The sequence below is a fragment of the Carassius auratus genome, chromosome 7 (assembly GCF_003368295.1).
Source record: "Carassius auratus strain Wakin chromosome 7, ASM336829v1, whole genome shotgun sequence".
Taxonomy (NCBI): Eukaryota; Metazoa; Chordata; class Actinopteri; order Cypriniformes; family Cyprinidae; genus Carassius; species Carassius auratus.
The window spans coordinates 27,451,915-27,465,251 of NC_039249.1; the positions used below are offsets into that span (position 1 = coordinate 27,451,915).

A 13,337-nucleotide genomic window follows, 5' to 3' on the forward strand; every position below is an offset into this window, starting at 1 on the left:
TAATCCTAATGTAAATACAGTCATTCATTGTTAGGTTATGTTAATTCACAGTGCATCAACTTTTGATGTTAATAATGTATCAGAAAATGTTGAAATTAACATTAACTAATTTTAATAAATGCTGTCTGTATAAGTATTATCTATTCTTAGTTCATGCTAACTAAAGTAGTTAACTAATGAACCTTATTGTAAAGTGTTAACGTATTGTTTGTAGAATTAAGAATAATTAATAATCATAAATATGGCTGGGGTATATTTGTAGCAATAGCCAAAAAAAAAAAACATTGTATGGGTCAAAATGAAAAAAATTATTAGGATATTAAGATACTTTGTAAGTTTTCCTACCGTAAATATATCAAAACTTAATTTCTGATTAGTAATATGCATTGCCAAGAACTTAATTTGGAAAACTTTAAAGATGATTTTCTAAATATTTAGTTTTTTTTTTTTTTTTTTTTTTGCACACCCTCAGATTCCAGATTTTCAGATAACTGTATCTCGAACAAATATTGTCCTATAATAAATAATAATAAAGCATACATCAATGGAAAGCTTATTTATTCAGATTTATGATGTATATATCTCAATTTAAAAAAATAATTGCCTTTTTGTCAACCGGGGTCACAATTTTAATAAAATAAAAATAAATATAATATTTTTTATTTATTATTAGGGTTATATAATTAAAATGAGATTTTATATGAATTTGATATACATTATAAGAACTGTATTAAAAATATAGATTTAGACGGAAAATTATTTAATATACTATTTTACGGTTACTGTTTTTTCAAATAAATAAAGTGCACAGCATTGCAGCAGCATGATTCAGGTGCGTGCTCTCACCAGGACTGCACTCCTGAGCGATCAGGTTGAGCACCTCGACCGCTGCGGGACACTGCTGAATGAACTCCTCACAGAAGGAGCTGTCCTCCAGCAGCTGCGCCATCACCAAACACGCCCTGACAGAGACAAACACACAATAAACACTACTGTACAAGATCTTTTCAGGAAATTCAGACAATAAATGCTGTTTTTGAGCGCTCTGAGGAGGCCTGACAGATTGCTGCACAAATGCCTCAGTTCGGACGATCATCTCTTCCTCTGTACTACTATATTCATGAGGTTGCGTGTTCTTATCCTGCGAGAAGATGCTTCGCTTAATTATTCACAAATGCATGTGTTGATTTGCTGTGACAGATGCTTAGTTTAGACTGAGACTGCGTACGTTAACTGAGAGAAATGTTCAGGGATCTTTTACCAAACCGTCATGATCGTGTAGCGTTAATGATATACAAACGAGAAGAGCAGCGATTGGTATTTGACGTCCATCTTGGAGGGTCTGACCTGGTTCTGATCTCTGCCAGAAGACGCACCACGGCCATCACAGGACTGGAGCCGTCTCCAGACGCAGGCAGAGACGTGTGGATGGACAGACTGCCCTCCTGCGGCAGCAGCATGGACTGCACGGCCTGGACAACCTTCTCTGTGATGGACAGCTTGTGCAGCGGCAGAGCCTGAGCACAAACACACAGAAGATATCTGAGCTGCTTCAGACGGACACAGGCAAAGCCAAGATCTTTCAGACTTTCAAAGTGGACTTTCAAAGGCTCGGTTTCTCTGGTTCTTGCCCAGGTTGCATTGCAGTTCTAGCAGTGAGTTAGTCAGCTCAATGCTAAGTGAACAGTGGGTTGTTACTTTATATTTACAAAAAAGAGGGCATGTTTCTTAACCAACTAAATAGTTAAGATGATTCCACATCATTAATTAAGAATTCCGAAAATTGGATTCCACTACAAAAAAAGAAAGAAAAAAAGAAAAGAAAATTAACATCATGGTGGAAAGATTGTTTGCTGTCATGGTTTAAAAAAAAAAAAACACCGGTTTGTTAACGAACACTGACAATATTGAAAAAACAATATTTATTTATTTGAATGGAAATAAGGATGAAATTAAATTAAGTTCTAAATATTAGATGATAGATAAAAATCTAAACTTAAAATGCAAACAAATTCAAGTTAACCTGAAATCAAACTTAAAGAGAGTACTTTCACAACACACTTAAGTACACTTTTAAAAAAAGCACTGTGTTATGATGAATTAAAATGTTTGTTTGAATCAACTCTTTTAAAATGACATCGAGTTTAACCTTTTGTCGCATTTTTAAGAAGTTGATGTTATGACTAACATAAGCACACGTGAACTACTTGATTATGGTTTGATATTAAATTTAAAGTTAATATACATTAAATGTACTAAATTGCAACTTCATCATTACAAGTATATTTGAGCAAATGCCATACAGGTTTCAAGAGAAAGTATATTTTTGTTCATCATAAATGTTTGTCAGTACATTCAGCAGTACTTCAACCATATTTCAAACACAACAGAAGTAATTATGAAATTACATACAAGGATGCACTTAAGTCCTACTTAGTTTAGCTCAATTTAAGTTTAGTTTTCAACCTCAATTTAAGTTATACTGCATTTTCATTGAATAGCAATTAATATGCAGCCAAGAGTCTAAAAACATTCTCTTCATAGTTTATTCTTTTCAAGTGTATTAAAAGCTCTCTTTTTAAAAGTATGATAAAGACTACACTATCTTCACAAAGGAATAACTTGTGTTATGTGTAAAAATGAATAAAGCCTCAGCATCTGTCACACAGTGGCCAGATAACAACAAGGCAGTTAAACTATGACTAGGAAACTTCAATGCTAAAGTAATTAGCAAGGCTAAATCTATGAAAGTGTGCTTTAAGGTGTGATCACCTCAGAGCGAGGGGTGCAGAGGCGGGATATGGGCACGCTGAGGACATCCGATGCTCTGCTGGTGCGCCGGTCCTCACAGGAAGGAAACCGGACCGTGGCCATTCCCTCCTGCTCATTAATGGACATGACGACCCCAACACTGTCCAGCACACCTTTACCCAGAACCTGCCCCGAGAACAAACACTTCAGCAGGACACCAGAACTGACATAATTCATCTGCTACAGACACACCTCATCTGCTGAACTCTGCATGTAGATTAGGAACAGTAAGAGTTTTAATGTTTGTTAAAGAAGGCTCTTCTGCTCGCCAGGCCTGCATTTATTTGATCCAAAATACAGCAGAAGCAGTCAAATTGTGAAATATTTCTACTATCTAAAATAATTGATTTCTATGTGAATATATTATAAAATGTAATTTATTTCTGTGATGCACAGCTGTATTTTCAGCATCATTCCTCCAGTCTTCAGTGTCACATGATCCTAAATCATTTTAATATGCAAATTTGCTGTTCAACATTTATTAATATATTATCATTATAATTATCAATATTTTAAACAGTTGAGTATATATTTTTAACAGGATTCTTTGATGAAAAGAACAATCCAAAGATCAGCATTTATCTGAAATAAAATGCTTTTGTAACATTACACACTATACCATTCAAAATCTTGGAGTTAGTTTCTTTTTTTATTTTTGGCGGGTAAAGAAATTATAGAAATTAATACTTTTAGTTAGCAAGCTTGCATTAAAATGATTAAAAACATTATAAATCTTACTGTTCAAAAGCGTTTGACTGCTAGTGTTTGCTCATGTCTGACCTGGACTTCAGAGCCGATCTTGATGGTCTCCTTGAATCCTCCCAGCGCACAGAGAGCCGCTACGGCCTGTCGGCCAATGGCCTGCAGTTTGGCTAACTTCCTGCCGCTGCTGGTGCCGCTCTCCAGAATACTCTCAGCATGCTTTCCCAACTGAGGGATGAACATCAAGGCCCTGGACAACACCTGAGAGAGACACAGAGGTAAACATCTCTTCTCTGAAAGCTCTGAGCACTCTTTCATGAGCGAGCGAGCGAGCGCAGCGCACCTTCTCTGCGGTGCTGGTCCAGATCTGAGCCGTGTTGGACTCTGGTGCGGTCAGGAGACTGTGCAGCAGAGCGATGACCTCCGCAGCCATGCTGTTAGCCACGTGACCGCTGATGAAGGGCCGCACCGGATCTGAGCTGTGGGACAGATCACAGCCTTTCAGACATGTCTACTTCTACTAGTTCCTCTAAATCAGCCGCTGAAACCACTTTCGTATAAGACGGATATTATCGTGGAACTACATGTCGTTTAGGGCACAATGCTGTTTTGAAAAGACACAATTTCTGTAGTAGCGTCTTGAACTTGTTCATAACGAATCACTTGTATTCAATGAAAGGAAATGAGTTTCTGAAGACACTGTGCATTACTCTCACCGAGCCAGCTCAGCGTTCCTCTCTCTGCACACTGTGGACTGGGTGGTTTTCTTCTTGTCCCCTGAGGTGGATATCCCAGCGTTTTCTTGGCTCGTGCTCTCTATCGGGGGACCCACACTAACAATAAGTCCAGACTGAGCCCACTTATTGGCCTTCCTCAGAGCGGACGAAGCCTCCTCCGTGATCACCTCACAGCAGCCGCTCTGCAAAACACAGACCAATGATAATTAGACGATATATTGATGAGTGTGTTATTGTGCTGATATTAATAATGTCAGATCACACATCATTAAAACAACAACTACAATATTATCTCAGACGATCTATATCGCACAGCCCTGCTTTCTGCTCCCCAAACCCATCCACACTAGACCAGAGCTGACCTTGGTCATGTCCCGGTCCATCTTCACCACCTTCTCCATGTTCGCTCCGGTGCCGAGGCGGAAGGGACGACCCTCTGAGCTGCTGCAAGGTGTGGCGCAAACACTGACATCAGCCATAACTTCTCCATTACTGTGTCTGTGTCCATGTGTTCAGTGAGGGGAATGTGTTTTACCTGAGTAAGGGCTGAAGCACCTCATGGGACGACTGGTCTTCTCGTTTATGGATGAAAATGGACAGCTTGCCATCCACGGCTTCACCCTCCTCGCTAGCGTCTCTGTCGGTCTTAGCGCTGCTCTTGGGACAGGCCCGTGTCAGACTGGTGTCGGCCTCAGAGGCGCTGGGGGAGAGCAGCGTCTGACAACCTACATAATAGAATACAATAACAAATATAAACATGCTGATAAAGCAGGAAAGAAAAATAGTAAAATATTAAATACATTATTAAAAAGTTAGAAATGCATAATTAAATGGTGTCTGGAAGTAAATTAAAATAATAATATAAGGAAAAATATTGCCAGTGAATTTGCAGATTTTCTTGAAGTCAGTAAGATTTTTTTTTTTTTTTTAAGAAATCAATATTTTTATTTAGCAGCCAGTGTTATTTTAGTATCACTGAGATGCTATTATAGTTTCATTAACATTCTGAATTTTTATACATTTTGTTTTTGAGTTTTAGTAAATTTGTTGCATATTTTAATTATTTATTTATTTTTTAGATTAGCTTTATGTTAGTAGATCAAGTTAAACTAAATAAAAATGAGAGAAGTTGTTCATTGAAAGCTGAACTTGCTTTAATTTTTTTCCAAGTAAAGAAAATATTTAGTATTTTTGATTACTTAACTAAAATATGCCAGGAAGTTGCAAGGTTGCATTGATTGAACAAAAGCAACAGTAAAAATACGTAAAAAAGTGACAAAAAAAAATTGCTAGGATTTTTAGCTGGGATTGCGTAAAATAAAATGCATCACAGTTTACACTAAAATATGAAGCAGCACAACTGTTTTCAAATTTTCTTTTTTTTTTCTTGAGCAGCAAATCAGCATATTAAAATTATTTCTGAGGGATCATGTGACACTGAAGACTGGAGTAATGATGCTGAAAATTAATATTTAAATTACAGGAATAAATTACATGATAAACCACATTCTTGTAGAAGACAGCTATTTTAAATTGCAATATTATTTCAGAATATTACTGTATTTTTAATCAAATAAATTCAGCCTTGGTGAGCTGTAGAGAACATAAAAAAAACACTTAAAAAAATTGTACTGACCTCAAAATTTTGAACGATTTATTTTATGGCAAGCTACTTTTAGAGTACAGATTTAGTTTGCTAGGTTACAAAATCTTTAGCCTGATCACACAGACGCACAATAGACTCATATTTGAGAGACCCTTTAGTTTATTGATTATAATCCAGCAGCTTTCTCTCACACCTGGCACCACGTAGTCGGCCAGCTTGGCCAGCAGCAGAGATGCGATGCGGAAGGCAGGATCACTGGCTTCCTGCTGCTCTGTGTCCAGTGCATACGCCGAGTAGCTCCAGGACGGCAGCGCTACATTCCCACAATCCTCCACACTCATGAGCGGCAGAGCAGCACGGCACAGCTGCAGGATGATCAGCACCAGTTTGGGCGAGGGCCGCTGGTCCAGCAGCAGAGACAGCAGTTTAGACACGCAGGCAGGCTGGCTCAGGATGGTTTTGCCAATGTGGCTCCTGGAGGAGGAGAAAGAGCAATGCAACAGTTTCAGATGAAACAACATTACTTATATTTCTGAGTGGTTTCCCTGCATTATTACTGCAAAGCTCGTGATTACAGCAGCTCCGATGCTATTAAATTACAGATGATGTAACAGAGCAAAAAAATTTACAGTGAAAGTAACTAAAACTTGTAAAATACATGTTAATGCGCATAATTAAGTGTGAAAATAACTGAAGGATATGTCTATTTGATAAATGAAGTTAACCAACTAACATTACACATATTCTTTTGGTTTCTGTACCCAATATTGTAAACATTTTCAAATGCAATAAAAATATCGGTATCGGTAATCGGTATCGGCAAGTAGCAAAAACATATAAGTATCGGTGAAGTACTGGGAAATCGGAGCATCCTTTCAAACCAGGTAAACCCACAAACATTTATCCAGAATATGTAAATAGTTGAAAGATATGCAGAGTTTAACTGAGGACGGACTGCTGAATTACTACAAAAAAACTGTATTAGATGCTTGTCAAACACATGTAATGCATCCAGTGTAGTCACTAGTGCGATTCACAAATAACTCTTTTGAGCAGGATCTTCAATCAATCAATAAAGATTCACAAAATCAGCTTTGAAAAAAAAACTCACTTGACCATCTCAAATTTGTGTTCATGTGTACTTAACCCTTTATGAACCAAACTTTAGGAAATGGGACTTAAATTGGCATAATTATAACTATTTAATGTTTTAATACATCAATTAATAATATTATTATTATTTATACAATAAAATTACAGTTTTTTTATTCATTTTGGTTAAATGGGAACAAGCTTTCTATAGATCTCTCTCTCATGTCTCTTTGTTGAGTATTCACTGAGTTACAGTTCATTTTAATGACGTGTTTGTAAATGAAGATAAGCACAGACAAAGGCTGCAGACAGCACACCTCATTTGTTATCTTTATTTTAAAAATGCACAAAGTTTTGTTGTTATTATGTCTGTATAGAAATAAAAGTAGACCCTTTACAGGTTCGATTGATGTATTGCTCTTATCTGTACGATCAAAACTGAAAGTGTAATTTAAGTTCTTTTCAGGGTTATCAGGAGAAAATGCCTCCACACGCGGGGGTCGACTCCAGAGGGTTAAACTACAGAACTTTTCTATAAACTAGGGATTTAATGGTATGTAAATTTCTTATCACAATTATAGTGACTAAAATGATCATAGTTATCAGCATTATCCCGGAATTGTTCAGTGCAGGAAATGTTCAAAAAGTACTGACACAAAATGTTTCACCAAGTATTTTTAAAATCAATTAGTTTTTGCTTGCATAATTGCTAAAACAATAACATTGCCAATGATGCCCGGATTTTAAATGACAACATGACTGACAACAGTTTAATAGCATGTTCAAATACCTCATGTAAATGTTCAAATAAAGCTTAGAAAAAGTTTCATAAAAAGGTAAACCTCTCATTGCCGCCTTCAAATAAAGAAAAGGTTTAAGTCAAAATGATAATTGATTAATAAATGATTATATGAATTTTATGTGCTCCATAAATAAGTCTTGATAACTTATCCAAATTGTTTAAATGTGTAGAATCCACAAGAGCTTATTTTCATTAACAGTCAAAATTCGGTCAATTTTTTTGGGCCAGACAAGAACTGCATCCAGGCTGAATATATATCTAACTCTCTGTAACTCCACTTTCTGACACTAGGTGGCAGTTATGGAGCAGCAGAATACAAACCATGGGGAATTTTATTATGATTTACCATCAAACCTGTAATCATTAGATCCCTACTATAAACAGAGAAATTGTTCAGGTGAAACAGGAAGTACCTGGACAGATCGTTGAGCAAACTGAGCACATCCTGCAGGGCGTCGTTTCCCGCCGCTTGGTTCCCGCAGCAGTCTGTCGCGCGAGCCAGGTGATTGGTTAGCAAGCTAGACACCTGTCGAGCCAGCCCAGAATGCACTGCATCTGTGGAGCCTCCTAATCAACAACAGCGCTAGCATCAGTTAACATTAAACAGGATTGGGCAAAAAAAAAAAAAAAACTTAATTTTAAGTGTATCAAAATACAAAATAAACTACAGTATTTTTGTATTTTAAAAATAATAAAAAATACTTTTGCAAGGAAGCATTACATTTTTTCACAAACATTTCATCAACTGGCCTATTTGATCTATCCCTTCACCATTGCACTGACTCAGTTAAGTAATGTTATTGTCACTCAGTTAAGTAACAATGTTTAATAGCAGCTCGGGCTGTCACGATTATGACATTTGGTTGATGATTGATTGTATAAAAATGGTCACGGTTATTGCGATTAATTGTCTGTTTCAGGGCTTTGGCAATTATGCCGATTATCATGATTAATTATCAGTTTTTTATGGCTTTCATTTTATAATTGTGATTAATTAAAGTGTTCAGTAAATAATTATGATGTTATCTTTTGATATTTTTGGAGTTCTTATTTTGCAGTGTAAGATTACATTGAATATTCCAAATTCTAAGAATCAGCCAATACTGATCCAAAACCAGCGCTATATATTTTCTACACCAGCACTACATATTTGAAATACATGTATCATTAATACTGCCCATCCACGGCTGAACTTTCTTCACCTTCAACTTTCTCCCACTCGATGCAGCGGTTGGCCAGCACCTGGAAAGCAGCCCAGGCCATTGTAGCCACTTTCTGTTTTTTGGTTTGTTTCTCGCTGGAGCTGCTGTCTGTCTGACTGCTGAGACTGCACAGTCTGTCCATGAGCTGAACCAGACCGCTGCGCACCAGACACTGCTCCTCGCTCCTGACCGGAGCAACACACAGCATGTTACACAGCACAGACGGAGTAACATATGGCCAATAATAATAGAATGTTGACAGAGTTGACGTATTTCCTGTTGTACACTGTTCGTTTTAACTAGTAAATAAAATGTACATTGAAAAAACTTTTATAAAAAGTAAAAATATTGCCTTGGAAACTTACTGAAATAAAATACATTTTAGATTAATGCATAAAATAATAATAAAATAAAAGTGATAAATAGAAATACTGAAAAAAAAACCACTGGGGATGCACGACATTATCGGACCAATTTCAATATCGGCAGATAATGGCTTTAAATGTAAATATTGGCATCGGCCCGATATGGAAAATAATGCCAACATGTCTTGCTAATAAGAGGAATACCTTTACTTACATGTGCTCAGGGTGTGCTAGCAATTAGATTAAAAAAAAAGTATAATAACAAATAATATATAGAGTGTGTTTCTGATTAAATAAAGCAGTAACTGATGCCATAAAATCATTATTTAAAGGTCAGAATCTATAGCTTACATGAACAAAAACTAAAACAAAAACAAAAAAAAAATCACAAACATGACACTTAAATTAAATAACTGTATATTTACTGATTTATTCATCCATGTGTAATGTGTTCAAATTGTTAAATTGTGAGCTTTAAAAGATTATCAGATAGTTTACAAATCTTTGGCTTTCGACCATTTAGAAATGTTAAATCATTAAATGTAAAAAAATAAATAAAAAAGCAGTGATTAATATATAGTTTATTTATAGTTATTTTCAAATCTTCAATATACTGTCATTACAAAAAAAACTGTATTATTGTTTATTTAATAGTAACAAATAAGTTCTTGTTAAAAACAAAAACATAAAAAAATAATATATATCGGTAACCACATTAGCTATCGGACTAAATGAGTTGAAAATTATTCATCATAAAAATGACTGCATTAGTCATCACCTTAAAATGAATACAAAATAATTAGATGGAAGTTGGATTAAAATGGAACCTCAAAATATAAAAAAGCTAATTTATTTTATTTTTAATACTACATATATTATACTGGTACTTATAATGTAAAAGAAAGTTGGAGTTTTAACTGAACATTATATAAAAATTGGCAATAATTACTTTTTTTTAACACCTTCCAAATGTTTTCGTAATACTAATCAGTGCACATTATTACTAAGAAGAAATAATTTCCTGTTCTGTTGACGTCACCTTGGTCTTCTTACATAATTCCATATGGACAAATTTCCATATTTGACTTGATGAAATGAGGGCTGAATGCTTGCCTGGTGTAGGGGATGGTGCACAGCAGGCCGATGCTGTTGGCGCAGGCGATTGGGTAACGGGCGCAGAGAGACACCACAGACGTCATGGTCTCTCCAAACGCCTCCTGGACCTGCTCCATCATGCCCCCGCAGGTCAGTTCCTCCACCCTACACACACACACACACACACACACTCATAAGGACAACTGAAGCTTCACAGCAGAGATTCAACGGTCTGCGGATTGATCTACCAATATTAAACCACAAATCCAAAGTTTGGGGTTGGTAAGAAGTCTCTTCTGTTTAACAAAGCAGCATTTATGTGGTCAAATACACACTAAAAACTGTAATATGAAATAATATTTCAACTTAAAATAATTTTCATTTTTTTATGTGAATGTTAAAATGTAACTGATTGCTGTGATGTAAAGCTGACTTTTCAGCATCATTCCTCCAGTCTTCAGTGTCAAACAATCCTTCAGAAATCAGTATAATATGATGATTTGCTGCTCAGAAAACATTTCTGATTATCATCACCTTGAACACAATGTTGTGCTGCTTCATATTTCTTTGTATATCGCTATACATTTTATTTTTCAGTATTCACAGATGTATAGAAAGTAAAATAAAACGGCATTTAATTGAAACACTCTTCTTAGTGAACAGTATCTGTAGGGAAGTGAAGATTATAGGTTGTGTATGATGTGTCTCTGCTGTTGGTTGTGATATTAGTGAAGCAAATCCACACTTTGCTGAAGAAGCGTTAGCAAACTCTTGAGCAGCAGTACCATGTACTCAGTCATTGTTGTGTATGTTTGTTTGTAATTGCCTTTAAAAATCAACACAAACTGAGCGTCTACAAACCTAACACATACTACACACGCGCATGATGCCACAGTTTTAAAAATATGTGTTTTCAGTCATCAAAACGCCGTTGTCGTGTAAACAAACAGTCAAAACACCTAAAAAGTCTCAAATTTTTGGCTGAACATGTTGTGTAAATGGCCCCTAAATGTACCGCGGGCCGCCCTGCAGCACCATGGTGACGGGGCCGACCAGATGTGTGACTCCTCCGACCAGGACGGCAGCGGTGAGCAGCTCCCTCATGTGAACCAGAGCCTGTCTCCGGGTGCGTCCTCTCCTCCAGCGCGTCTGAGCCGCCGACAGGAAGCTGCTGCTGGACACCTGCAGGCACAGGACGCACGTAAGAGCTGATGTTCGTCCGTGAGCGACACCAGTGTCCTGCTGAATGAGTCTGATCTTACGGTCTGATCGGGAGTGGTTCCTATGAAGGCGAACAGCTGTCCCAGCAGCACACTGTACGTGGGCCTGTCCTTTCTGTCCTCGATGACCAACGACTGCAGCAGAGTAAAAGAGCTGCTCCGGTGCCTGGATGGATGGAGGCGCCTCCTGCACACACACACACACACACACACACAGGCAGTCAGTTAGTTAGTATAGAAACTGTAGCAAATTTTGAATTTGATTATTAAAACTAAAAAAACTTTGTTTTTTTTTTTATTTAGTACGGTTGGGAATCGAAAATCAGTTCCAATTAGAGAATCAAATACTTAAGGTCAGGGATCGGGAAACTGTTGTAAAATTTTCTATTTACTGTAGAATTATTTACTACTTCTATGCTGTTAAAGATGCATCTGTCTTTGAATCATTCATTCAAGAGATTCATTCAAAAATACTGATTCATCCAGTAATGAAACAATTCAATCTTGAGTGAGTCAATGGATCATTCCACTCATAAATCACACAAAATTATATTTATTTATTTATTTTATTTTTTCAGATTTGTGAAAAATACAACCTCTATTAAAAAAAAAAAAAAAAGAGAAGAAAAAAAATGTCTCAATTTATCCAGAATCGTGCAGCTCTATTTTGCACACAAACAAAGCTCTCAATGGAGCCCGGTTTTTATGAAGCCTGCTGATTTTTGTTCTAGGTATTCAGCAGAAACTTAATGTTTTGCAAAATGAAACACAGAATGATTATGTCTGATATCTAAATCTTTGACTTCATTCTTTAATACCACATTGGAATCGAAACTGGGAATCAATTCAAATTGGAATTGCTAAAATTCAAACAAACTATAGTAAATTAGAAAAAAATTATTAAATATTAATTATTGAAAATAAAATGTATGCATAAATAAAGAAATGAATGTATAAAAATAAGATACATTAATAAATACTAGACAGTCAAACATTAAGTAAAAAAAAGTGTAGCAACATTGTGCTTTTTACCTAAATTGCCTAATTAAACAAAAAGTTATAAGTCTAATTAGCATGAGAATAAAACTGACTTGTAATTAAACCACAAACACAATTAAATGGTTTACAACAAATTATTAAATAATAATAATAATAATAATAAGTAAATAAATAAATAAACAATGATATCAAATAAACGCATAAATAAATGCTAGATGCTAGAAAAATTACAGAAACATTTAGCTTTTTATCCAAATGGACCTATTAAAGTAATAAGCAAAGAAATAAAATTAACATAACATTAAAGGGGGGGTGAAATGCTCGTTTTCACTCAATATCCTGTTAATCTTGAGTACCTATAGAGTAGTACTGCATCCTTCATAACTCCAAAAATTCTTTAGTTTTATTATATTCATAAGAGAAAGATAGTCTGTACCGATTTTTTCCGGAAAAACACGACCGGCTGGAGGCGTGACGTGTGGGCGGAGCTAAAGAATCACGAGCGCCAGTAGGCTTTTGCGCTGATAGCGTTTGGAAGCTTGAGGACAAAACCAACCAAAAACAAACCATTGCTAACAGTCAGATTCAGCGGATATTTATGATCCAGAGGCTGAAATTTAACAAGAGCAGCAGCAACAACAGCGGCTCTATGTGGTATGTACTGAAACTGTATATATTTGCTTTAGCGGTTTTGGAAAATGATTAA

At 36.0% G+C, this 13,337-nt stretch overlaps 1 protein-coding gene across 3 annotated transcripts in view; it reads right to left on the minus strand.

Moving 5' to 3' along the window:
* Nucleotides 1-13,337, minus strand: part of LOC113106387 (probable E3 ubiquitin-protein ligase HECTD4) — an 85,728-nt gene that overhangs the window by 40,131 nt on the left and 32,260 nt on the right. For all 3 annotated transcript variants that reach the window (XM_026268259.1, XM_026268260.1, XM_026268261.1), the window contains exons 31-44: nt 11,675-11,819; nt 11,428-11,594; nt 10,431-10,577; nt 8,953-9,137; nt 8,164-8,317; nt 6,050-6,330; nt 4,786-4,975; nt 4,613-4,694; nt 4,230-4,432; nt 3,857-3,992; nt 3,592-3,774; nt 2,773-2,937; nt 1,348-1,517; nt 847-962 (exon numbers count right to left, since the gene is read on the minus strand). In XM_026268259.1, the coding sequence (XP_026124044.1) occupies nt 847-962; nt 1,348-1,517; nt 2,773-2,937; nt 3,592-3,774; nt 3,857-3,992; nt 4,230-4,432; nt 4,613-4,694; nt 4,786-4,975; nt 6,050-6,330; nt 8,164-8,317; nt 8,953-9,137; nt 10,431-10,577; nt 11,428-11,594; nt 11,675-11,819 (2,324 nt within the window). The remainder of the gene's footprint in view (nt 1-846; nt 963-1,347; nt 1,518-2,772; nt 2,938-3,591; nt 3,775-3,856; nt 3,993-4,229; nt 4,433-4,612; nt 4,695-4,785; nt 4,976-6,049; nt 6,331-8,163; nt 8,318-8,952; nt 9,138-10,430; nt 10,578-11,427; nt 11,595-11,674; nt 11,820-13,337) is intronic.